The 27,164-nt window shown below is 50.9% G+C and overlaps 1 protein-coding gene across 1 annotated transcript in view; it reads right to left on the bottom strand.

The window, feature by feature from the left end:
• Positions 1–26,500, bottom strand: part of MTCL1 (microtubule crosslinking factor 1) — a 46,490-nt gene extending 19,990 nt beyond the window's left edge. Inside the window, exons 1-6 of the mRNA XM_040264638.1 lie at positions 26,308–26,500; positions 25,147–25,221; positions 20,184–21,359; positions 19,050–19,205; positions 10,283–10,513; positions 9,020–9,205 (exon numbers count right to left, since the gene is read on the bottom strand). Coding sequence (XP_040120572.1) covers positions 9,020–9,205; positions 10,283–10,513; positions 19,050–19,205; positions 20,184–21,302 — 1,692 coding nt within the window. The 5' untranslated portion in view covers positions 21,303–21,359; positions 25,147–25,221; positions 26,308–26,500. The remainder of the gene's footprint in view (positions 1–9,019; positions 9,206–10,282; positions 10,514–19,049; positions 19,206–20,183; positions 21,360–25,146; positions 25,222–26,307) is intronic.
• Positions 26,501–27,164: the final 664 nt, after the last annotated feature.

The raw sequence follows: 27,164 nt of genomic DNA on the forward strand, positions 1-27,164 counted from the left end.
CGAGCCAGGGCTGCAAGGATGCTTTGCATGACTTCAGACCTCACCGCTCTGGTTGACAACAAGAGTAACGAGATAAACTCACCTCTGTGTGCTGTCACTTGAGTGCCAGCTGTTGAACCAGAAGGGAATTAATAAAGGGCTCGTGTGTCTCATCAACATAGTGGTTAGTCTCCGACTTGTAGTTACTAAGAAGTCATATATGCGAAAAGCAGAGTCATGGGGTGGGGGTGACTTTTAGGTCTAACAGTTAAAACCAAAAGTAAAGGCTTAACATGTCGATGAAGGCTTCCTTGTCCTCCCTCAAAATACAGTCACTGCCCAGAATCTCTTTTCTGCTCACTAATGGCAGGAATAACTACTGCAACTACTTGTTTATCCTGTGCCTCCCCTGTCCCCGCACATCCAAGTTGTCAAAGCCTGACCACCTCCCACATTTCTGGTGCTCAGTTCATGGAAGCATGCAAACAGGTCTGGTAATGAAGAATGGATTATTACTAACCTGCTCTACCTAACTTAAAAGATTTTGTATTTTCCAATAATACCTATCTAGTTCTATGAACACACATTTCAAAACCATGATTGCTATCTCAGTACGCTTCAGCATGGGCATTATATCAGAAGGTTTGTCCAAATGAATTAATACACCCTGAATCAATGATGGTACCTGGATAATAAAAGCCGCATTAGCCCATCTCTAGAAACCAGACAGAGAACACCTAAAGCCTGTTGCTAGCTCCCTGAATGGTCTCAAGGCAATCCTCTTTGGTATATTTATGAGACAGGAGGACTTAAAAGCTCTCTCAGTCCTGCTGGAGGCACGCTGTCTGTACCTTGGGAAGATAGAGCCCCTCATGCTCAGAAGAATCCCCCCTCCTTGGTAAACCTCCAGTCCCAGGGCAGCGAGCCTGGGATCTGCATGCCCAGCAGCCTTGTCTCTTCCATCAGCTCGAGAGGCAATCATGCTTCTAAAACCATCTAGTCAATCGATGAAACACACATGTACATATGCAAAAATGGTTAGCCATGCTTGGGAAGAATTTATGATACTCTGGATATATGTTTGGATGTTAGAAAAGAGAAATTCCTTAACATGAAGTTTATCACTGAAAACACCATAGTTTTCTCCATAATTTATATGAAAAGTTTTAGTATTAGATACAGTAGACTTTTGGTCAGGTGAAAAGGTCTATTAGCATTTATTGCTCCTTGATTTTCCTCGCCATGAAAACCAGTTTTCACTTTTAACTGAGTACAGTTCAGTTAACATTTGCAAAACTTGGCAAATAGAAAACCTTCTAAAAATTCTGTACATCCTTTCCAACCATCAGGATATAAGTAAATTACCACTGTTGTCAATGAGATATTCATAAAATGTGTGAAACTGTAATCAATGCAGAAGTTTCTTTAAATTCTACACCAAAAGTATTTAAAGGTTTAAGTATGAGTGAGTGAGGTGTTACAACAGTCTTTTCACAAATATACATCTTCCTAAGTCTAGAATTTGTTTGCTAAAAAATTATTTTATGGTAGATTTTTCATCATTGGATTTTAGATTTTTTAAAAATTACTACTTTTCAAGTCAAGCTATTTTAAACATAAAATCACAGTAATAATATTTATCTAAACTTTGGAGCAGTTGTCTCTGTTTCATTGAAGGAAGAAAAAGCAGAAAACCACATAATAAATCACATGTGATCAATACTTTCCGATGAACCGCAAGACATGTATGTGGTCAGCTTTGGGGTTCTTCTCTAACTAACAGCGCTGACAACATCAGGACCAGAATTTTGTGCTCCTTGAAAGCAGGGTTCACATGACTGTCCTTTTGCAGATTGAAATTTTGCTTCTGCTGGAAGTACTTTTTGGCATTAATAGATATCAGATTAAATAAAATCAAGCCTTAATCTTTTCATGCACATTTGGGCCAGAGCAATCAACATAATGTCCTCTTTAATCATCATGGGATAAGCTCAAACTTGCTTTGGGGTGAAGGTGGCCAAAAGAGCCCAGAGAATTGATGCTATTGGTGCCTGTTACCATAGTCACCATAGTCACTGGGCACAGCGTGTGGCCTGGCACGCAGCCAACCTAGTTCTGCCACTGGAGAACAACGGCAAGAACTGTGTCCAAGAGAAAACTTCTGAAGACCCAGAATGAGCCATAGATGGACACTGAGCCTTCCAGCTGACTGTTAACACACACAGAAACCCAGTGATGGTAACTAACACTAGTAGTTTCCAGTGGGCCAGGGGGGTGATGATCCTTCACCTACAGGACAGTGCTTGCATCTCACATCGAGCCTGAGTGCACACTGGCACATGCCCTTACCACAGGGGAGGACCCGCAGCAACGGGGAACCTGTCTGGCTGCGAGGAAGCGTGGAGCCTGACTGTAATCCAGGTCTGCCTGTGCTACCCAAGACTGGACAAGCCTGCCAGCATATGTGGATTCTGGCAGCATAACCCTGCCCAAGCCTTAATTTCAGAGATAGCTAATCTAGGGCTTCCCTAGGGGTCTAGTAGTTAAGAATCTGCCTGCCAATACAGGAGACGGGTTTGATGCCTGGTTCTGGAAAGGTGTCACAGGCTGCAGAGCATTTAAGTCCATGTGCCATGACTACTGAGCCTGTGCTCTAGAGCCTGTGAACTGCAACTATTGAGCCTGAGTGCTACCACTACTGAAGCCCGCATGCCTAGAGCCTGTGCTTCACATGAGCAGCCACTGCAATGAGAAGCCCAAGCAACCACAACTAGAGAGCAGCCCCTCCTTGCTGCAATGAAGATCCAGCACAGGCAAAAATAAACGAACAAACAAAGATGGCTAATCTCTGTGAAGCAAATTCCATTCCCCACATCAAGGGGAATAACAGTAGCCCTCCTGAAAGAACACCTAGAAGTTACTCTTCTCACTTCTCCCAGTGGTGGCCGTTTGCTGGGCTATATTTTTGGTAGAAAGACCCAAATCAAGTCAAGGATGGAATCAAGACTAGGTCTTCAGGTGAAAGTCTTCTTAGATACAGAGCTTTCAGAACCTTCTGTGCCAGGTGCTGAGCTCTACAACCTTTTAGCTTATATATCTGGTAAGTATACAAAAAGTGAAATTGCTCAGTTGTGTACAACTCTTTGTGATCCCATTGACTGTAGCCTACCAGACTCCTCCCTCCATGGCATTTTCCAGGCAAGAGTACTGGAGTGGGTTGCCATTTCCTTCTCCAGGGGATCAAACCCAGGTCTTCTGCACTGCAGACAGACGCCTTACCCTCTGAGCCACCAGGGAAGCCCTTCTGGTAAGTATGGGCAATTGTAATTAAAAAGGCCAACTTCCCAATTTCTTTCAGTTCAGTTGCTCAGTCGTGTCCAACTTTGCGACCCCGTGAATCACAGCATACCAGGTCTCCCCGTCCATCACCAACTCCCGGAGTTCACCCAAACCCATGTACATTGAGTCAGTGATGCCATCTAGCCATCTCATCCTCTGTCGTCCCCTTCTCCTCCTGCCCCCAATCCCTCCCAGCATCCGACTCTTTTCCAATGAGTCAACTCTTGGCATGAGGTGGCCAAAGTACTGGAGTTTCAGCTTCAGCATCAGTCCTTCCAATGAACACCCAGGACTGATCTCCTTTAGGATGGACTGGTTGGATCTCCTTGCAGTCCAAGGGACTCTCAAGAGTCTTCTCCAACACCACAGTTCAAAAGCATCAATTCTTCAGCACTCAGCTTTCTTCACAATCAAACTCTCACATCCATACATGACCACTGGAAAAACCATAGCCTTGACTAGATGGACCTTTGTTGGCAAAGTAATGTCTCTGCTTTTGAATATGCTATCTAGGTTGGTCATAACTTTCCTTTCAAGGAGTAAGCATCTTTTAATTTCATGGCTGCAATCACCATTTGCAGTGATTTTGGAGCCCAAAAAGATAAAGTCTGACACTTTCCACTGTTTCCCCATCTATTTCTCAAGAAGTGACGGGACCAGATGCCATGATCTTAGTTTTACGAATGTTGAGCTTTAAGCCAACTTTTTCACTCTCCACTTTCACTTTCATCAAGAGGCTTATTGGTCTTCTTACAAAGAAGCAGGATAAAATGTTTCCACAATTTCCTTCTCAATTTGAAGGGCATTTCAGCCCTTTCAACTTCAAATAACCCCCCAGTTGGCATCAGGAGTCTGTGCTATAAAGTGTTAAAATAACAGGTTCAAGTTTGGGCTTTGGCCAGTAGGACTGTTATCCAATTATAAGTGAAAGTCACCCAGTTGTGTCTGACTCTTTGTGACCCCATAGACTATAGAGTCCATGGCATTCTCTAGGCCAGACTGGAGTGGGTAGCCTTTTCCTTTTCCAGCGAATCTTCCCAACCCAGGGATTGAACCCAGGTGTCTTGCATTGCAGGCAGATTCTTTACCAGCTGTGCCACAAGGGAAGCCCAAGAATACTGGAGTGGGTAGCCTGTCCCTTCTCCAGCAGATCTTCCTAATCCAGGAATCAAACCAGGGTCTCCTGAATTGCAGGCAGATTCTTTACCAACTGAGATATCAGGGAAGCTCTATCCAATTATAGGACACATGTTAATAGAAATTGAAAAGTTTATAGATAGGTAGCAGACCAGTTGGTGAGGCAACACCAGCTATTTTACAGACTCACTTTTGCTTAAGATTTCTAAGACATGCACATAAGTAATTCTGTGAAAGAGCTATACTTAACATCAACCACTTGGCTGCATCAGAGCCACTGACTTTGGAGATGGGTGTAATCTAAAATTGGAACAGAGGTACTGATCTGCTGCTATGGGCTGACCCACAAAAAGTCAATCACAAAATAGAGGTGCTGGCCTCTGCCTTATCCTCATTTGGGCAGAGTCCTGCAGTGCTGTGGTTGGCTGCCCTGACCACCCCTCACCCACTTCCACATACACACCCATGCATAGTTCCTATTTGATACATATAACAAGGGGGGGGCCTCTTGCAGGTTCAATAAAAGTAACTCCTTCACCAGCAGGGGCGCCAAGTCATCCTTTACTGAGATTATCTTTACATATCTGTGTGTGCTTGGTCTCTCAGTCACGTCCAACCGCAACCCTCCAGAATCTGTAGCCCACAAGGCTCCTCTGTCCATGGGATTCTCCAGGCAGGAATACTGGCGTGGATAGCCATTTCCTACCTCAGGGGATCTTCCTGACCCCGGGGTCGAACCTGCATCAACTCCGTCTCCTGCATCGGCAGGCAGAGTCTTTACCACTGCGCCACCTAGGAAGCCCCTACAACATTTTAATCCAGCAACGTTTCAACAAATAAGCCATTTGTCATTCTTACCTTCATTATTATACACAGATTAAAGATTCTTTTCTAAAACCGTTATCCCCCACAGATAAAGGAGAATGAGTCATTAAAGACTGGCTGTGAAAATATAATCTCTGATGGAAGCTTGCAGAAATGACGGACTCGTCTGTGGCCAGAACTCACGTGTCCACCGGCTGCGAATACACTGGGTGACCTGGACCAGGCGGACTCCATGCCTGCAGGTCTCCCATCATTTTCACTGAAGGCCTCGGAAGAGTAAAGGTGGGTGTGTGAGAGGACAAATGGACACAGATTGAACAAGGTGTAGACCCAGAACTGTTGCCAAAGGCTTCAAAGAAACCAGGGCAGGTGTGATGGAAGTCAAGTGGCCAGATGGGAAGAATGAACTGATTACTGGCAAGCTCATTAGTGTATCAGAGCTGGTGCCACAACACTCGGAAAGGGGTGGCACAAGCTACCTGCCAGCCACAGGTAGGTTGGGGAGGTGGGGCTGGGGCCGAGAGTATTTCCTCAGGAACCTTTTGTTACTTGTGACTTTCCACGCCCTGAACACGTGCTACTTTCACAGTAACAGAAACAAAAATAAAGAACAAAAATAAAGTGCTTCCTAATCATAAACTCTGGTCTGGTTACTTCCACAGAGTTGCATGTCTCTTAGGTGAGGCTATAAAGTTGCAGAATCTGAAGAATGAATCTGGTGCAAGATATGAAAGTGAAACATAAAAGCTATCAAGGCTCAAGAGGAGTGCCTTCTTACTTAAAATATAAAATCAGATGTGTGGAAGTGCTGTTTCTGGAAGTTTCTGTATCTTGGGCAGAGTAGAAAGAATGGGCTGCCATCAGGTAGGCTACTGGGCATCAGGTGAGTACAGGCCCAGGAGGCCCTGGAGCCAAAGGCTCTCTGTCTACAGGGAAAGGCTGGCTTTGAGCTGGGGGGCCTCTGAGTCCCAGGTCAGTGACAAAGGTCCAGGGAGCAGATTTCCCCCAGTCCTCAGGCCGGATCCTCAGGAGGGCCCTCAGGGACCAGTGGCAGTTGAAGACTTGAAGATTTGAACACAAAACATGGTAAAGGATCTGCCTGCAATGCAAGAGACCTGGGTTCGATCCCTGGGTCAGGAAGATCCCCTGGAGAAGGACATGGCAACCCACTCCAGTATTTTTGCCTGGAGAATTCCATGGACTGAGGAGCCAGCAGGCTATAGTCCATGGAGTTGCAGAGTCAGACACAACTGGGCAACTAGACGCTTCGACTTTTTCATAATTGCATTAGATTGCCCTCTCCACACTTACACTTAGACGCTTTAATGAAGAGTATTATGTCACATCCCTGAATGAAAAAGTAACTTTTCTTTTAATGACTTGATCCAATTCTGGGAAGACTGGCTGTTGGAACCCCAGGGTCATACTTCTGGCACTATTAACCACCCCGTGTTTAAAAATCTGATTTCATGAGTTACTACTAACTATCAAAGGCATACTTGGCTGTAGTAGTGCTGGCCTCAGAAGCTCAACGCAGTCGCAGGCATCTTGGTGCTTGTCCCCAGCCTGGGACACTGCAGAAGGCTGGGCGAACTCAAAGTGCTCACTGCCTCCAGGACAGGTGGGTCCCTGCTGCCTCGTCAGTCTGTGGGGAATGTTCGCAGAGCCAAACATTTTCCAATCTGATGGTTTTTAATGAAGTATTTCCAATGCTGACTTGATACATGCAATTTTTTTTAACTTCCTTTGACATGATAAATGTTGCCATCCACCCTATTCAGCTGTGAGACTGTTCACTGTGACACAAGACAAGGCCTGGGAAATTCTGTCCCCTGCTAATTTATCTTTGGGAAAGAAGTCAGGCCACATTTCCCACTCCGCTTATCACCTTGGGAGGCCCCCGGACTTTCTGAGGCGGGTGCGGCTTGAGGGGCCACTCCCTGCGACACGTGCCCAGCTCCCGCGTCCAGGCTGCCTGGCTGGTACAGGATGGACAGACCTCCCTCCCGAGAAGTGCACTGCCGGGCACCAGCTGTCGCTTACAGTAGAGCTCATTAATCTTGTGTCCTCAGATGGACGGCCTCGTGCACTGGACTGCCGTGGGCAGACGGGCCCATTAAAGGCAGATCTGATTCTGCCCACGTGGACGCCACCCCCATTAGCCCATCTGCATGCCTCTGTACAAAGTAGGGACACAGCGGTCCACCTCCACTTTCAAGCGGAAATGCTGGGACATGACTGATGGAAGGAGGCAGCAGCAAAGATGACGTTAAGACGCACAGAACGGGAGGTTCCAGCGGAGTGACTTTTCATTGGTCTCCGTCTCACAGGGAAAATCTTCCCTGACTGTTGTTTGGGAACCAGCTGTGTTACATTTCCCCCTTTTCCCAAAGCATTTGGATGTGCGTGTGGGAAACACCCCACACGTGCTCTCAGAGGCAGAGGGCCTGTGGCTAAGCAGCCAATGAGGAATTCTGTGTGAGTCACAGATAGACCATGGGACTGCCTGACAGCACCACTTTTAAAAACTAATAAAACTGGTCAATTTTCGGGGATGTTCTGCAAAGAAGCATTTTATTTTCTAACTAGATCTTTGCTGGAAAACTCATTCCATGAGCTAAAAAATCTCCCCCATGGCCTCATGATGGACTTCCTAATAATGGTAATTAAAAGTTCCTTTGAAAATATAACGTCTTTCTTGAGTCCTGTTATTCTGGGAGAATGAAGGGTGAAGGTATGCGTAGAAATCAGGACTTCAACTGTGAAAATCTGAGTTGTACACAGAGAGAAGGTGGGGAAAGGGGGAACGCTCCCCCAGGCATGGGCTAGGGCGGCGTCACTTTCCTCATCTGACCTGAGCCCATGCTCTGCTGCCATCCTAACCATGCTAACCCCTCCGCCCCGACACACACACACACGCTCTGGGCAGAGGGAGAGGCTGCAGCTGTGGAGTGCGGGTGTGCAGGGAGGGCCCAAACTGGCTGTGATGGGGCGGCTGCAGCTGTGCTCGGGGTCACCCCACCCTGCGCCTCCCCCCAGATCCAGGCTCTCCCTGCCAGATCCTCAAAGAAGCAACATGAGGTCAGGAGAGTCTCAGGCCAGGAAGCCCGGGAGCGAAAAAGTTTTAGCCTCACAGGCACGATCCCGGCACTCCAAACCCATCACAGCTTCTGTTTTGCAGAAAAGCACAACCAGTCTGGGGCACCCAGAGCATCTCTCAGCTTATCCAGCAGGGGCCTGTCTGCTTATAAATAAACGGGGCTTTTGGCAACACTGATAGTTACTTAAGGTTCTACATGGAAACCTCACCTCTCTTTACACACACTTTCATTTTTGCTTCAAGTGTCATCCAATATTTGTATTGGGGACATTATGTTTCGTGTGGCTCAAAAACAACCTGAAACACTTCATACACATTTGGAGATAAAAAGACAAACAAGCAAGCTTGCTTTTCCTCCTGCATTATGTTGCCCACCAGCAAACAACACCAAAGCCCTACGTGGCCGTGATGAGGGCACCATCTCCTTGGAAGAGTGGTCACCCTCTATATAAGACACGAGCCACCTTACCCAGTACTGAGGCACATTCACTGGCCTTGAGGGGACTCAATCGACGTGCCCTTACTGTGTCTTCATTTACGTGAATGAGCCAAGCAGACCAGAGCTCTCTGCCCCTGGGAACACCAGTGCGTGACCAGATGACGGGGCAGGGGGAATGAGGGGCTGAGCCCGGCACCCACCTGCCTGTACAACTGCCCCCCGTCGGTGGGCTGCAGCCACAACCCATGGCCACCCGTCTGCGGAGAGCGCTCGCCCAGGGAAAAGCCACAGCCTGGCCCGTCGTCGTCTCGGTCTGGACTCTCTGCCTTTGTGTCCCCCTGGACGCCAAGCTCCCCGAGCCTGGGGAAGGTCTCTGGAAGCTCGCTCTGAAATGGCAGGAGGGGACAATCACAGCCGAATTCTGCCCTCAGCCTGAGTTTTAATGTCTGAGGTTCATCACCCACTTCAGGGGTTATCACGACTTCACTTCTCAGCCCTCTCTCCCTAAGAGGCTCGTAGTGACCACTTCACTTAATTGGCCACTTTCTCCATCTAAACCTCACATAGAGGGTGCCCAGTTTATTAGAGGAGGTTAGAAATATTACTATTTATAAATCATTCCTGTGCTCAGCTACAGTGAGAGGAGGAGGGCCTCCAAATTAGTGATCAATAGAAAACTTGACAACTACTTCCAGGTTTTGCTTAACGATGGTTTTCTAGGTCATGGCTATCTTGAAGCAGGTTGAATTCGTTTTTGAAGAAGTTTTCCACCCCAAGGCAAGAGCATCATTGTATCTCCCCATTCAGGAGGTCTTAAAACTGCACACACTGCTGAGGAGAGTGGGAGCAGAGGGTCTTTGGGGGCTAAGAGGAACCAACCACCACGGGGCCCTGGAACAGCCGATGAGGCAGCCAGAGCAGCAGACACCAGCAGCTCCAGCCCCATGCTCGCCTGAGAGCATGGCCAGAGAGGAGCCTGCAGAGCTGGAGGCCACTCTGCCTTAATCAATAGCCATCAATCAGAGGGCAAATAGCTCTGGTTCTGCCATGAACCTGGCAATTGAGGCCTAAGTAGGTATATGCCTCATACACCGATTTCAGAGACTGTGAGAAAGCTCCTCCTGGAGCTCACAGAGACCATGTTAGAGCCAGGTTTGCAAACCATCACTGTGGAATGAACCAGTGAAGGACTTTGGGGTGATAACAAATTCATCCATCAGCAAAAAGACATGGCAGCAAAAAGCACGGGTGCAGCAGGGGGTTACAGACCAGCGTGCTCTTCAGATGAGCTCCCTGGGCAGCATGGGACAACCCCACTGGCTTTGATCTGCCTGGACTGGGCTTGAAAAATAACCTGAGAGAGTCAGAACATGACTGTGTGCGGAGGGGGGTGGGTAGGCGGACAGCAGGGCTGGGGGCTCAAGAACAAACCCCATACAAAGGAACTCCCGGGGCTGAGCTACCTCCATGAAGTCCTCCGCGTCGTCCTCCGCCTGCCTCCCTTGGCGCCAGTGCTTGAGCAGCCACCTGAGCTTGACGTAGAAGAGGAAGATGTTTTGCTTCAGGGAGCGCAGCTCCTGCTGCATCAGGTGCTTCTCGTCGCCCCAGGCGCGCTCGTGCAGCGAGGTCTGCAGGGCCAGGCCGTTCGCCTCCCGGTCGCGCCGTCGCAGGGCGCAGCGACGTTCCTCCTCCGCCTTGGACGAAGAAGAGAGGCGCCGTGATGGGTGGCTGTCCCCACCTGCCACCCAACTGAGCCTCTGCCAGCGGCCATTCCGCCTGGGATGGGAAACTCAGAAACCTTTCCCAACCCGACACTCCCTGCACTTAGTAAACTCCTCTAGAGGCTCACTCTTCACAAAACCCCAAGCGCTTCCTGACTCAGAGGAGAATGCCCCCTTCAAGGGGAGGGGTCGGCATCATTTCTCATCATGGAGTTTCTCCTGCGGTTTTTTTGAGGTTCCTTAGACCCCTTCAGGAGCACTGTCTCTTGGAGGCAGGGCTGACAGCTGACCCAGGGGCAGACCCTGTTTGCACTCTGGGGCTGGTACCTTGTGCCTTGGCACGTTGCAGGTGTCCAGGCAGAGTAAGTGGGAGTCGTTCCCCCTTGACTCGCTGAGCCCTAGCGTTCCCACAGACCCCGACAGAAAGATGACAAGCTAGTACTCCACTGCACATGGGGTGCACATAAGGGCACAGGAATAGCATCCATGGTGGCTAAAGTGATATATAGGCTGAAAGTCTTTTGCTCCACTGATGAGAAAGGGTTAGAATGCGAGTCTTGCTATTACCCTAACATCCCCTCTTGTGTCAAAAACCAACAGGTGGGTTTGGTTTTGTTTCCCTAAAGTACTAGAGAAAGTACTAAGTTGGGTGTTGACACCCAGATGGCACTTGAAGCTATCCCAGATAACATGAAAAACAGGCATTTCACTCACACGCTTAGCAGCCCTGAACCCCAGCACTGGCTTTCTCCCCTGTGGACATGGCCTAGACAGGAGAGGGGGGTGGGGCGGCTGGGCTGCTGGAAGCCCAGTGTCTGTGATTTATTTCTGTGTTATCTCAGGCCACTGACTGACCCTGGTGAGGTTTCAGCTGCTGAATGCAACTGATCCCTGCTGTGTGTGCTCAGTGCCAGGCAGGTGCCCCTGAGGTGCCCCAGGACTGGCTCCTGGAGGCACAGCCCTGGGAGGGTCTATTCTTTAGTTTATTTTTTGATCTATTACCTCTTAGAAACAACCCTTCCTGACTGGCTCACTCTGCTCCCTCTTCCTCCAAGGCCCTTGCTGCCTTCTCCTGTTCCAGGATCCCATGCACTTCCCAAGTCTCTGAGTCGTGTCCCTGGCTCTCAGGGAGGTGAGGAGACCCTTTCCCTTCCCCTTTGAACAAGCCTGGATGACTGCTCAGTGCCTCCAGCCGAGGCTGGGAGGGTCTTCACCCCACGGCCCTTTATCCTGAAGCCAGTACTAGAAACACCAGGACCCTGCGGTTCTGCTGATAGCATCTCCAGGAATAAACTCACTTTCCAACACACACACACACACACACACACACACACAGAGACACAGACACACAGACACAGACACAGACACACACACCCCTAAATTTTCTAGGGATTAACCTTCAGGTGATATGAAATTACTTTTCTTTGGTGATAATGGGCTTCCCTCATAGCTCAGTTGGTAAAGAACCCGCCTGCAGTGCAGGAGACCCCGGTTCAATTCCTGGGTTGGGAAGATCCCCTGGAGAAGGGATAGCTACCCACTCCAGTATTCTTGTGCTTCCCTTATGGCTCAGCCGGTAAAGAATCCGCCTGCAATGCGGGAGACCTAGGTTTGATCCTTGGGTTGGGAAGATCCCCTGGAGAAGGGAAAGGCTACCCACTCCAGTATTCTGGCCTGGAAAATTCCAAAGAGTCAAACACAATGGGGCAACTTTCACTTCACTCACTTGGTGATAATATGTGAAACTTGACCTATAACTTTAAAAAAGGGGACACGTCTAGTGGCACCTGGCTTGGCTCTCCCGGAGCTTCATGGCAGAAGGCACTCCCTTGATCAGTTTTTAACCCATTTAGATGAGCAGAACCACAGACAATGTGAGGCTTAGGCGGCATGCACACTCCTTGCTAGAGTAAGTACATACAGATACCTTATTGTACATAGGACATGCATTTGAAACACCATGGTGCCATCTCAAGATCACCTGATTTTTGTTTTTAAAGATAATAGATGTCTTCCAGGAACAAACACAAAAAGGTCTGAGAAGCAGTCACGGCCATTCGAGCCTGGGTTTGCGTCTAGGGTGTGTCAGGGGTGGCAGGTACCTTGGAGGCCTGGGGACAGTGATCCCAGGTCCTGGGAACTCTGGGGAGGCACTTAGTGGATGAGGATTTTGAGCCAGGACCAGGTTACTCTAAAATGGCTAAAAGAGCTGATAAGGCCACAGCCCAATTAGTGGCAGCTTTTTCTAATACAATGGGTGAACTGTTGATGTTTCTAACAGAAAATTGACCTGATATTGACGAAATGTACCAATCTGCAGACACTGGACATCACAGACACACTTTCATGTCCAGTGGCCTGGAAGGCGCTTTACTGGTTCTGGCTGTAGGCAAGCTTGTCTGTTGCGTTAGTCCCTCAGTCGTGTCCGACTCTCTGCAACCCCATGGACTGTGGCCCTCCGGGCTCCTCTGTCCATGGGGATTCTCCAGGCAAGAATACTGGAGTGGGTTGCCATTCCCTTCTCTGGGGGATCTTCCCAAACAAGGGATCAAACCCACGTCTCCTGAGACCACATACTGACCGATGTCAGGATGGAAAAGCATGCTTTCCAGCAGGAAGGTAGACAGTGATCTTTGTGAGACACCCCGAGGTGGGCAGCTTGACTGGGTGCCCTTATCCATGTGCCCTCCAGCCCCAAGCCCAGGCTGACCAGTTGGTGCATGTGACCGAGTCCCTATAAAGCACCGCCCATCCTCTCTCCCTCAGGACCCTGCTAACAGAGGTGGTGGTGCTGGACCCAGGTCATATTTACCTTCCCAATAGTGTCTGTCAATCTCTCTGCCTCTTTCTGATGTAGTCTGACTACCTGCGCAAGCTGACCCTGAAGCTCCTTTATCGATACACTCTGTTTGGGGGAGCCCCCGAGCTGATCAGTGGGACAAAGGAAGGGGTTTAGTGGATACAGTCTGTTTGGGGGAGCCCCCGAGCTGATTGGTGGGACAAAGGAAGGGGTTTAGTGGCAGTGAGAACTTGGCCCAAGCTGAAGACACGGGACAGACCCGTGCATGAGGCAGGGGCACACAGAGCAACAAGACACCCGCAGGTGCAGAGGGCGACTCTCGGCAGCTCCCCCAGAGCCCCACGCGCATCTCTAACCTGGCAGCTGGGTCCGTGAGCGGTGCCATCACCTGGGCTTCGGCCACCACAGTGCCACAAACCAGGCCAAGAGGAGGCAGCCACACACGAGGTGGCTTCTAGACGACTTTCTAGAAGCTGCGGGCATCAGAGCTGGCGATGCTGACGGTCACGCATGACTGCCTCACATACGGCTTTCTGGACTCACTGCCCAAGTCCATGAGTGTCTCCCTCAGTTGCATAATTAATGAGTTCATATTTTCTTGTTAAGAGTTTTTCCTGCCCCTTTGGGAGGCCTCTCTTTTTTCCCCCGAGTGCCCCCCAGGATGCTTAGGGCGAGTGGCCTGGGGCTCCTTCACTGAACAGACGCCAGTGCCTTGGAGGAGCTGCACAAGGTCTGCCTGCTATATTTTACATTAAAATACCTACAGGAATGTTCATTAAAACGGTTATTGGTAAAATCCATCTTTTATGCCTTTATGTCCAAATGGCAATGACAGAGGCCGAGCTCCTTTATGACATGGTTTTTAGAGATGGAAACACTGTCCTGTTAAAAATCTTAGGCACCATTAACACTGAAGCATGATGTGCTGCCCACGGGCCCAGTAGTTAAGAATCCACCTTTGCAATGCAGGGGACACAGGTTCGATCCCTGGTCCGAGAAGATCCCACATGCTACAGAGCATCTAGGCCTGTGTGCCACAACTACTGAGGCCCGCGCATCCTAGAACCTGTGCTCTGCAGCAGAAGCCACAGCAAAGAGAAGCCCGAGCACCCCAACAAGAGGGTAGCCGCCGCTCACAACTAAAGAAAAGCCTGCGCACGGCAACAAAGACCCGGCACAGCCAAAAATAAAAGTAAGCAAACATTAAAAGAAATAAAGCTCTGTGGACAAATAATTGCTCTTAGGTAGGATGCTGCCACTCTAGTGTTAGAAAAACCAAAATACAAACAGGCGATGGCAGAAACTGCCATCCAGAATCACTCCACCACTGCCACACAACCGCACATGCTCATACACGTCACATACGTGTGACAAGGGTTTTACAAAACACAGAGATTCCCTCCAAAAATACATACTTCCCTTTCATCACCGAGGTGCCGAAACCATCCTCTGTCCACTCACCTAAGATTCTGATTAGTCACCAAACACATTCACCTCGTCCTATGCAGTCGGTTTACGTTCAGCTGACGCCTTCCCTGGTGGTCCCCATGCCATGGACACGTGTTCATTTTGACACCAGGACCACCTCCCTGGGTTATCACTGGGGAATCCACACTCCAGCCTTCCTCTACATGGCATGTGCCATGACTACGCTGCTCATTTCCCGGACATCTTCAGAGAAAGTAGCGTATAAATTACTTTCCACACTAAAGACAACTTCGCTATCTCAATACATAAACAGAAACCAAATCAAACCAAAAAATCAAAAATCTTTTCACGTGGTTACTTACTAGATAACAACAATGCTACTCATTCACCGGGACTCCATTCTGCCTCCCTCCCTGTGACCTCATCTCCCATGACTTCTAATTTGTTCAGGCCAGTTCTGCTATAGCTTCTTTCCAAAGTGGTTTATCGGGTCAGCACCTGTGCCTGCGTACTTGGCATATAAACCCCACATCCTTTCATCGAGCCTGGTATGTCACAGCTGAGGCCGAAGAGCGCTCTCGTTGATGAAAGCACAGGAGGAGGGGCTCGGGAGGAGGACTCCGGGATTTCTGACCCAGAAACTCAATCCTCTGGGCATAGGCTCAGTCTCATATTTACGTGTAATCTGACCGGTGCCTGTGCTCCTCCTTCAGCACTATTTTTAAGGCGCCCGGCACATTCCAAACCACATATTCCGTATCCTGCTTTCTTAACAGATGGAATCTCTCAGCAGACTTGCTGGGAGCCTCAGGGAGCAAAGCCCGGGAAGACGCCTGTGCCACGTGGGAATCTTGCCGGCAGCCTCCGAGAGGAACAGGGAACCAGAGTATTCGCCCTTCTGAAGTCTGCTGGCTTTGTTCTCCTCTGAGCGGTTAACTTTTCTGTAGCTGCATTAGCAGGCTCCTGGGTGCTGGCAGGTTGGGACTTTGGCTCTCTCTGGCTGTGGCAGCTCTGAGGGGCTGGGCGTGGATATGGACACACCGTGCCCCCCAGAGCTCAGCATGTGCAGCCCAAAGGGCGGGCCTCCCACCACACAGACCTGTGATCTGCTAACACGCTACCGAGTAAGAAGGCAGTTATTTTCTTTTTCGCCTTGCTGTGACTGCTGCTGCTGGTACTACTAGCAGTAGTTAAACCTACTATTAAGATTCAATGTCTACCCAAATCTTCCCAAATAAGCACTTAACTTCTGTCCCCTTTCCCCAAACATGAAAATCTATAAGGTAAAAAACACAGAAGGCACTTCACAAATGGGACTTGAGGAATCTTCTAAACTTCAGCTTCAAGTCAGAAAGTGGTTTCTTCTTCAAAGCCACCAATCTAAGGTGGGTGCTACAACCCCTCCAATAGCACCTCCAAGGAGCCAAGGGCTGAAGGAAATCCACGTGTTGAAGAGTAGTCAGTGTTTGCAGACAAACCAAGGTCATGTCAAGGGCAATGGAAGAGGAAGTCCAGACACTGTTAGCAAAGGGGAGTAAGAGGATGGGATTAGCAGATGCCAACTAGAATACACAGGAGGGACTGCACAAGAAAGTCATACTGTATAGTTCAATATCCTGTAATAAAGCTTCACGGAAAAGAATATGAAAAAGAATGTATATATGTGTGTAACTGAGTCAGTCTGCCGTACAGCAGAAATGAACACAACATTGTAAATCACCTATATGTCGATTTAAAAACAAAAAACCTGCTAGCGGTACACCTTGCCTCAGTCTCAGCCCCATTCTAGATGACAACGTCTGTTCCGTCTGGCTTCCTCCAGTTGCTCGGTGCTCCATGGCATCCGTGCCCTGTGCCTGTAACCCAGAGTCACTTCTCTGGCCGGCTGCCCTGCTACTGTGTGTACTGTTTCCAGTAGAGCCTCATGGGAAAGCAAGTGTCGGCAATGAATTCAGCAAAGTCTTCACTAAAGGGTTCTAAGGGTTCTGCTCCCTAAAACTGTCCACTGTACGATCCTTTAACCCAATATCACATTCAAAGGCCAAGCTGAGCAGTCTGTCAGGGTGGCATCCATGCCAGGGACACGCATAGCCACTCCATGGAGAACCAGACCCTAAGTGGGATCAACATGGGGCTCCTCTCATAATGAAAGGAAAAACTATGGAGCTGTCAGAGGGGCCAGAAACCAGAGGGGTGTCATCTTTTAGAAAGTATTTTAAAATTGTGTCTGCATACATGAGTTTTCTCTCATGTGTGAAATGCCTTGGTGAATAAAAAGTCAGAATGAAGTGTGTCTAACTCCTGAGTAAATCAGTTTCCCTTTCTAGGAAATGATGCTCCAGGACCTTGCCTTTTACTGAGTTGTTTTTTATTTTTTTACTGTCTCATTAGAAGGTATAAAATTAAAGGAAACCAGACAGATGCTTGAAAGAAGAAACATTCCATGGCAAGATAGTTGGCGTAAGGATTAGTCACCCAAGTGATCTGTGTTTGGAAATGCCCCCCAAGGAGACGGAGCGCCTGTTGGAATGTCCAGGCCTGGGGGGAGTGGTCAGTGGGGACCAGTCCCTGCTGAATAGGTAGCACTCCTCACGGGAGGGGTGGGGGTGGGGAGAGGATGGGCCAGCCCCAAGGAGGCAGTTCTGGACCTAGCTCCACCACCAGTCAGCTGGGGTGGGGGAGAATTTGCTGACACTGCCTCGTGCTTTCTTCCCACTTGTAGAATGAGGGGGTCTGTCTGGAGATCCCTTCTGAGCCGTATTGTTTGGTGACCCAAAGTCACCGCATAGCACTATCTAACTCGGCTACTCGCCCTTTTACGAAGGTTTATTTTCCCACGACACTGTTTCAGCTAAGCGTCTTCCTCTCTCTAGATTCTCTGTGGCTTCTGAAGCTGTGCAGAGCACATGTGCCTGGGAGAGTGGGGGGCAGATTTGTTGCTCCTGGGGAACCAGCAGGGCCTGGGGGTGCAGGGGAGGGAGTCCTCTGGCTTCACCACAGTGAACTGGACATGCTTAGTAGATAGGACACCCCAGACGATGTAGAGAGAGAGGAGGGCACCAGGCCACCCAGCAAAAGGGCCTCTGGGGGCAGAGAAGACTGGCAATGTGGCCCGGCCTCTGGCCATGGGTTTTCGTGCCAAAGTAACTGGTGTGCAGGACAGGACGCAGATGGGCTGGTTTTGGCCTTACACATGCTGTCATTTGATGTGGTCTGATTGGCTAGTTTTTGCCCATTTTTACTATATATTGACAGTTATAAAATCACACCAGAACAAACAGAAAATTGGTACCAGCTACTAGAGCCATGACACCCCCTCCTGCCAGGCAGTTTTCAACAGCAAGACATATTCCTTCTGGTTCTTGATTACTATTTACACTTCATGTTGCACAGCAGCTAGCACTCATAGGGGACTTTCTCACCTGACTCTGAGAAGTTAGCTTCTGTTTGCTTCCGAAAGCAAACACCCTGACCTTTCCTAATGCAGAACACGCAGCTGTAACCCTGCAGCAACCTCCTCAACAGGCAGTACCAGAGCCAGACACCTGCCTCGGGGCCACCTACCTTCTGTCCTGGTGGAATTACCTAAAGGGAGGAGCCTGTGCTGACGGGACAACTGTGACCTACAACAGGACCCCTCTCCTCCCCCTCGCTCCTGCCCGGCTGCCACTCATCTGATCTCTTAGTTTAGACTGTGAGGTGCATGGGAGGGATGTGTTTTCTTGCTTTTGATCTTATCTTACAATTTTAAACAAAATACAAAGGACAAGAGGGTGAGGTGGGGTCGGGGAGGTAGACAGGCAGCTGGAAAACTATGGGATGAGGAAAAGCAGTACTATCCACGGTGACTGTGAGATTTGTGGACATGGGTTGCTATGGCAACAGAGACTGTGGAAGAGCCCCTGGGTCAGAAGAGCATCCCCGGTTCTGCCCTACGTCTGGAGCACCATCCAGAAAAGGAGCAGGTGGGGGTGGGGCAAGACACACAGGTGGGACACTCTTGGTTTTCAGTCCTCCTTTCCTCACTGCCTGACAAGCAGCCACACAGCCTCAAGAATCAGTCTCAGTCACTTCACTTCGTTTCCAGGCCCTCTGCCCTCACCCTGTGTGAACCCCCCAGTTCAGTTGTATGCCGTGGATTCTGATTCAGTTAAGTACCCCCCTGATCCCACATGCTCCCTATCCCCATCATGTTCCCTAGGGGCCTTGGACCTAGGTGGGAACCATCACACAGACACATAGCAAAGGAGAAGTGGGAAGGTGAAGGGGACCCCTGCTCACCTCGAGGCTGAAGCAGCTCTGGGCTCCAGGCCGGCAGCTCCCGGCATCCCCGTCGGCTCGGCGGTGCAGCTCCCGTGCGGTGCGGAGATGGAGGTGACCCCGCTCCTCCCCTCGCTCCTGCCCCGGCTGCCACTCCATCTGATCTCTCAGTTTGGACTGTGAGGTGCATGGGAGGGATTTGGTTTTTTTGCTTTTGTTCTTGTCTCACAATTTTAAACAAAATACAAAGGACAAGAGGGTGAGGTGGGGTGGAGAAGGTAGACAGACAGCTGGAAATCTATGGGATGAGGAAAAGCATGACCAGAGAAACCAACGCAAACACAGCGGCATCAGAGAGAGGAGAGAACAGAGCCAGGAGGAGGAGCAGCAAAACGGCAGGCTGAGAGATCTGAAAGGCAAACAGAGAGACGGGAGAATGCAACCCGCTGGTCACGAGGCGCATGCGATGGGGACGCAGGAGTGAGACTCGCCCGCAGTCAGGCATCGGGCATTGCACGCCACAGTCCAGGGCGGTGCACGGAGAGCCGTCCGGGCCACACCACTCGCCGCCCTCGGCTCCGGGGTGCTGTCAAAGCCATCCTTCTCTCCACCACGCTCCTTGCCTGCCCCAGCTGTGTCGCAGAGGGAGCCGGTGGGCAGAACAGTCCCTGGGGTGGTGAACCCAGGTACGGATAAACCCGCTCCCGGGGAGTCTGCTAATTATCCTGACTTCGAAGAGCGCTTGCACTGCGCTTCAAACTCCTCTTTGCTTCTTCATCGAGATGGCTGGTCATTGAGGACGCCCAAAAAAGGAGAAGGGACAGAATGCGTCCATCCTTGGTGCTGCCAGTGGGTTAGCCTCGTGTCAAGAGGTAGGACCTCTTAGCCAAGAGCAGTGGCGTGGTTAAAAATAAAAGGGAAAGGGGGAAAGAAACAAGGAAACAAAAGAGAGCTAAACCAAACCAAAAAAAAAAAACAACAATAGAGAAACCCAACCAACAGAAAGGCTTTGGTTGAAACTTGAGGCTTTAGTACAATGCAGGTTTGCGATCATAACCAAGCAGCCGTGAGCAAGGTGAGTTGGAGCGCGGCAAGGCCAGCGAGAAGGAGGAGGAGCAGGACGGAGCAGGGAGGCAGAGCCAGGAGCCCCCTTACCTGCAGGTCCGGGCCCAGCTCCTTGCCCAGGTTCCCCACTGGGGAGTCCCGGGATACGGAGGTCACAGAGGACAGGAAGCTGGATGACTCGGTGAGCTGGGGCAGCGGGGACAGGCCCTCCCCAAGCCGCTCCACCTGTTCCAGGAAAGCCTGGAGCTCTTTCCTGAAGGCCTTCATCCTGGCGTTGAGGGTCCCTAGCAGCTGGGGCTCCTCCCTGGTGTCCTGGCCGCAGGCCCCGGGCAAGGCCTCTCCTCCCGGGAGCGCGGCCTCGGTGTCCGTGATGATGCGCTCCACCGTGCGCTCCAGCCGCTCTGCCTCGTGCCTGATGCTCGCCAGGCGCTCTGAGTCCTCCCGCGCGCGCAGCAGCTCCGACGGGCACTCGCCGGCCTCCGACGGCCTCCCGCTGCCAAAGCCGGACGTCTTCTCGAAGGTCTCCTCCGAGTCACTCTCGCCGCCAATGGGGCCCTCCCGGCGGGGCTGCACGCGGCCGTCCTCACCGTCGTCGCTCCTCCGGCCCGTGTCGCTGTCAGCGTCGCTGTCCCGCGGGCTCGGGGCACGCGGGCCCGTCTGCAGCGTTAGCACCTCCCCGCTCAGCTCGCTTATCGGCAGCCGCACCGCCTGGAGCTCGTCCTGCAGGGGCGCTCCGCCCCCAGCCAGCCAGCCTGGCTCTGGCCGCGGCTCGAACTTGAACTTGCTCAGCTCGTGGGTCAGCTGCCTGTTGTGGTCCTCGATCTCGGAGATGGACCGCCGCAGTAGCTCCGCCTCCTCCTCCACGAACTGCAGGTGCCGGCGCAGCTCGGCCGAGGACTCCAGGGAGTCCCCCCCAAAGGGCGAGGTCGGCCCACCGGGCAGGGGTTCCCGGCCGCGCAGGTCTTCCATCTCAGCCTTGAGGCCCCGATTCTCCACCTCCAGCTCCACAATTTTTCGGCCCAAGATGCTGGCCTCTTCTTCCACCAACCTCAGCCGCAGCTTCAGCTCGGCCTCGCGGGTGCTGGGCGGCCCGCCGGCCTCGCCTGTGGGCAGGGGGCTGTCGGCGTCCCCGTAGAGGGCCCTGTACCTCTGCAGCTCCTGCTCCAGCCGGTCCTTCTCGCGCCCCAGCTTGGCCATCTTCCTGAGCATCAGTGAGCCCTCCTCTTTGGCAAACTGGAGCTGGCACCTCAGATCCGCGCTGTCATCCTGCCCGGAGAGAGAGCCCAGACCAGGGTTATTTGAAAATATCACACCTTCCTGTTTTTGATAATTTTCCTCACACCTCACCACACACACACACAGACACACACACACACACAGACACACACACACACACAGACACACACACACAGACACACAGACACACACACGAAGCACCACTCTTCCCATCAGTGCATGGGGTCCACTGAGAGGGGCCATGACAGACAGGGGGGGCCTGGTCCTTCATGGGGGCACCAAGGCCTGCTTGGTCACAGGAACAAAGGACAGCAAACAAGTAGTTTGGGCAAAGGTGCACATGAAAACCATCACCCAGGAGATGAATGGAGAGGAGTGAGGAAATGAAGCCCAGCACCGTCAGCAATGTGGCGACTCACCGCGCCTCTCTGGGTCCATCCTGACCTGTGAGACACCCCAGGCCCCTAGCTTAGCCTGGGGCAGGTGGACAGGCCTTTGTGCCAACTTCTACCTGTTGCCACTTACCTCTTCCCTCAACAGAGGGGCTGCCAGCACTTCATAGGTACTAATGGGATGGGGAGGCCAGGTGAGCCCAAATCAGCCTGGCTTTCCACAAATCTGCTGAGAACCTAAGACAAGGCAACCCCTCCCCCCATCGTCCTCCCCCAACTCATCCCAGGGATGACATGAGGATGACTCAAGATGATGGGCATGAGGGCCTCTGGATGCTAAGCTGCAGAGTAAGCATCCAGCTCTGGCGGTTAGTATGAGATGGATACTGTAAACTGAAGGCCCGGGTGACTCATACCCTCTCTCTCCATGCAAACTCGACTTCAGCACGTTTTAGTGGCTACGACAGCAGGAAATTAATCCCAGAAACCCAAGGCAAGGTGTTAAGTGGTTTAAAATCTAAAAAGTAGGGCTCCTCGGGTAGCCAGAGGACTCTGGAGGGTCACGGGAGCAGGCTGCTTGCTAAAACTCTGCACTGCTCGACTGAGGTCCAAAAGGCCCTTTCACGACCAACTAGAGTAACCCTTGCCTTCCCCATGGGGTCTCCACACCCTGGAACTGCATCAATTCTGGATCTGGGCTCACGCTACAGCTTCATAAATGACAACTGGGCGGCTGGCGACAGTGACCAGTATCATGACTCGTTCCTCTGTGATTGGCTATCCAGTTCCAAAAGGTTGTCCTGGGAACCAAGACTTGGACAAAGTCTCCCTCCTTATTTGATGGTCACATCCCATCACCAGGGGAGGAAGAGTCATCAAACCAGCAAGTCAACCCTGGGGGTGGGGGTGGGGCTCTTCCAGCTGGTCACTTGTGCAGAAGGGTCAGCAAGAGAACATGGTTCATTCTCCACTGGTTCCTGCTGCACACTCACCACTGGGCAGAAAGACCTCCCTGGGAGCCCCTACCTTGCCTCCTCCCACCACTAGACCTGAAGCCAACTTTCTGCTTTGTCTGAAACTCAATAAATTTGGGGGAAAGGAGCAAGTAACTTTTTTTCTTCCTCTCTGCATATCAGGAAAGTGATATATAAATGTCACTGGGAGGAGGGCACAGTCTTCATGATCTAGAACTTATCACATCAAGGGTCTGGTTTGGTTTTGGTTAGGCTGAACACCAAAGAATTGATGCTTTCGAAGTGTGGTGCTGGAGAGGACTCTCGAGAGTCTCTTGGACTGCAGGGAGATCAAACCAATCAATCCTAAAGGAAATCAACTTTGAATATTCATTGGAAGGACTGATGCTGAAGCTGAAGCTCCAATATTTTGGCTACCTAATGCAAAGGGCTGACTCGTTGGAAAAGACTCTGATGCTGGGAAAGATTGAAGGCAGGAGGAAAAGGGGACCACAGAGGATGAGATGGTTTGATGGCATCACTGACTCAATGGATATGAGTTTGAACAAATTCTAGGAGATGGAAAAGGACAGGGAAGCCTGGTGTGCTGCAATCCATGGGGTTGCAAAGAGTCAGACACAATTTAGCAACTGAACAAAGGTGGACATAACGAGGGGTTCTGCGACACTGGAAATAAAGCTGACTGCCCCACGCAATGGAGCAAGATAGGTTACCATCACTGCTGGGGTAATGATGCACATTTTACAGGGCCTACACAGAATACATGGGCCATAAAACACAGACTGAATTTAATCCTAACAACACTAAGGGGAAAAGCCTACTTATTTGTTATTCATTCATTCCTTCAGGAACTACTGAATACCTACTGTGTACCAGAAATTGGCATGTTAAACAACCCAGGTTCTTAGAACTTTTGAAAGCAGATCAAAAGCATCTTTTTAAATTTTTGGATATAGATTTATAAGAAATCTATGTGTCCAAATATAGAGAGGTCTTTGTTGTCATAAGAAGGGGGTTGAATAAACTAAAACAGGTGTCAGTGGAGATAAGAGTGTCAGCACTTTGTAAATGAATCACTTCAGGGGTAACAAGCCCAGGAGAGAAAGATGTTTAGCCCCATCATGAACCTGGTAGCTAGTGTCTGTCCTGAGTCTAGAATCACCTACACCATCCTGTCTCCAACTTAAGCACAGAATTTCACTTCAGTGCTGGGGACAGCCGTGGAGACAGTGGAGGGAAATGGCACCTGTCCAAGGGGAATTCCACCTTTAGCCCGGCACTCAAGCCTGGGCAGAGCCCCAGGCGGGACCAGTGTCCTGACCCACCCTCCCTGGAGACTCACGACTGGTGAGCCCTTGAGATGGTGGTGGCCGAGGGCAGAGCCCCCTGCACAGTTCAGGACGCTTCTGTCTCAAACCAGGGTCAGGGCGTCTCAGGCTGTCTCTCCTGAGGGTTGTTCCCCAAAAGTTGAGCTGAGCTGTTGGAGGATGCACATGGAGTCTGGTGTTCCCCAGGGCTCTGTGCTCAGAGAGAAGCACTTATCTGCACCCCCCGCCCCCCTACATGGCAGAAAACCCAAGCAAGCCCTCAAATCACCTTGACTTCTGGAAACCTTACACTGTCCCCCCATCCCCTGCCATTCCCCACGAGTCTGATTCTAAATCAGAACCATCCTCCTCCGTCTCCTCGAACTTAAACCCAGGCCGGGTAAAAAAAGCAGGATTCCACAACATACCCTAGTGAGCGTCCGATTCATAGATTACCTGAGGATTGACCAAATATCCAAAAAGGCTCCAGCTCCTTAAGGAAAGAAACTACCCCCACACCAGGAATTCTAACATATGATGAAAGCATGCTTCGTTTCTATGCAACACCCATGCACAGCCAGCCCTGCCACCAGGACTAACGCAGGTTTTGATTAAAAAAAAAAAAGGCCGTCTTTGAAACCAAGGGAGTGTGTGGTCAACTTCATTGCTCAGTGGGGGCAGCCGGAGCTGGCGTGCAGGGTAAACGGAGGCTGAGGGGAGCCGGGCTCAGCCTGTTCTGGGGCGGGAGGCCAACTTCTTCTGATACGATGGGGGAATCACAGCCTCAGCTGACCGGCTGGACACCCATCTTATCTGGTAACTGAAGACTTTCTAGAACTCTGCCAAGACTCCCCGGGAGGGGCAAGGCCACCCTCGAGCTCTGGTTTCAGGAGACGGTCTGACAGCTCCAGGAAGGAGCATGAAGCAGATCCAGTAGCCGGCCCACGTGACTCTTTGTGGTGCGGCAGAGAAGCCCAGCACGGCCCGGGATGGGGGAGGACGCACACAGGACCACCACCGCCGCCACCAGCGGAAAGGCCTTGACAAGCAACAGAAATATAACGCTGCGAGTGTATATTGTCTGGCTTGCAAGTCTGCCTCTGGCCAGCACCCCAGCGCCGCCGCCCGCTGCTCGCGCTCCTACCTTGCGCTGGGGTGGCAGTTTCCTCTGAGCTTTGACTGTAGACCTGCAGTTCCCAAGGTGCTCGGCTGCTCCGTTCTGCCAGACAGAAACTCCCTGCTCAATGATCCCACTCTCGGGTCTCCCCCTCCTGCTCCCAGCCTCACTGACCCCTGGTGAGTGCATTGTACTTGTCTCCCCACGATATGCAAAGATGACGCTTTTAAAGAACAGTTCTTCCCTGGTCAGAAGCCAGGAAGTTGAAACAGTCTTGAAGGCCAGGGGCCGAAGCGCCCAGCATCTGGGGACAACAGGCTTTCATGTCCCCATTATTAGCAGTTCCAAAGTGAGATTTGGGCAGCAGAGACGTGGAAGAAAACAGCTAAGCCTTGCCGTTTCTCTGGCTCACCAGGCCTGGCCCTCCATGAAAGCTGCTGTGGGGATGGGGGCTTCAGGGAGAGGAGAGAAGCAAGGGAATGGGGAGAGGGGATTCACAGAGGGATGGGCACTGGGCCTCATAGTTTCCTGGACTCTCCGCGGTGTCTCTCTCATCACTCCTCGTTCTGGGGCCTCCAGGGAGCAGACACCCCAAAGAGACCTTGCTCTTTCCAACATCTAATACTAGTCGCAATTTAGAAAAGAAAGAAAGAAATGCAGAGTGTTCAGAAAAACTAAGAAGTTCTGAAGGACACAATGCATTGTACACAGAGAGGGCCCCACTCTGACCACCTTGCAGGGAACACCTTCCTTTCCATTAGGACAATTTAAGATACTATTTAGCTTGTGCATTAAAAAAAAAACTCCAACCCTCAAAACGATGCTTTCTGGACAACCCGATGTGACGGCAGCTGTGCTATCTCACTCTTTCAGTATGTGACTGACTTTGACAGCCAGAATGCCCGTCACCATCTGAGAACACAGCAGAGCCCCGAACGGCACCCGATTACGCTGCCCAGGAAGCTGGTCTGTTCCCCTCCTTCTTGAGGAAACCACCAGCCAACCAGTGAAAGAAACAAAAGGGAAGAGCTCTTGGTTTAGGAAGACAACTTTCACCCCGTGGAGGCTCTGGGTGAATTCAGACATTTGCACAGGTGGTGATTCTTTGGCGATCTTCAAGGTGATGCTCACACTTTTCAAGAAAACTCAAAATGAGGAGACATCGCGTGAGAGTGAGATGCTGCTTACCTGGGTGAAGGCTTTCTTCTCTTTGTACACTTCCCGGCCGCCTCTTCTCTTCAAGGAACTCTGAAACAGAGCCAGGTGACATTCTGTTACAAAGGGGAGGTCACATGCAGGAACCAGCTCAAGGCAGCAAGTCCCCTCACCCCTGGGAAGGGACACACACACAGTGGAAGGAGGCTCTTTTGTCACTGGAATCACAAAATAAACTAGAGCTTGGGAGGTGTTTGCCTCCTGAGAGGCTTCAAGTCCTGATTATTGAACTTGGGGTTTTCCCTGATCATTCAGTTTCATAAACAGGGAGGCCAGGATCATTGTGACTGAGGAGGGGGGACGGGAAGAGGAAGAGCAGGAAGCATTGGAAAACACGTACGTAATGTTCTGAGGGTGACTTCTCCTCTGAATTATGTTTTGTTTGGGCTAATATCAAAACTAATTGCTGGCCTCTCCTGGTGGTCCAGTGGTTAAGAATCCACCTGCCAAAGCAGGGGACATGGGTTTAATTCCTGGTCCAGGAAGATTGCACATGCCGTGGGGCAACCAAGCCTGTGTACCACAACTACTGAGCCTGCGCTCCAGAGCACGTGCTCTGAAACCAGACAAGCCACAGTGACGAGAAGACCACGTGCCACAACCAGAGAGGAGCCCCCACTTACCACAACTAGAGAAAGCCCTCATGCAGCAGTGAAGGCCCAGCAGCACCAAAATAAATTCAATTTAAAAAAGTAATTGCTCTTTCCTGGGCCCCTGTGGGTAAGCGGTGAGACAGAAAGTGGTCGGAAGGGAGAGATGGTGGTCCTGGTTTATGGAGAATCCAGGTCGCAATATTCCCCACGAAGCTACTGCAATTCCTGATTAAATCC

Source organism: Oryx dammah, unplaced genomic scaffold, assembly GCF_014754425.2.
Source record: "Oryx dammah isolate SB20612 unplaced genomic scaffold, SCBI_Odam_1.1 HiC_scaffold_22, whole genome shotgun sequence".
Classification (NCBI taxonomy): Eukaryota; Metazoa; Chordata; class Mammalia; order Artiodactyla; family Bovidae; genus Oryx; species Oryx dammah.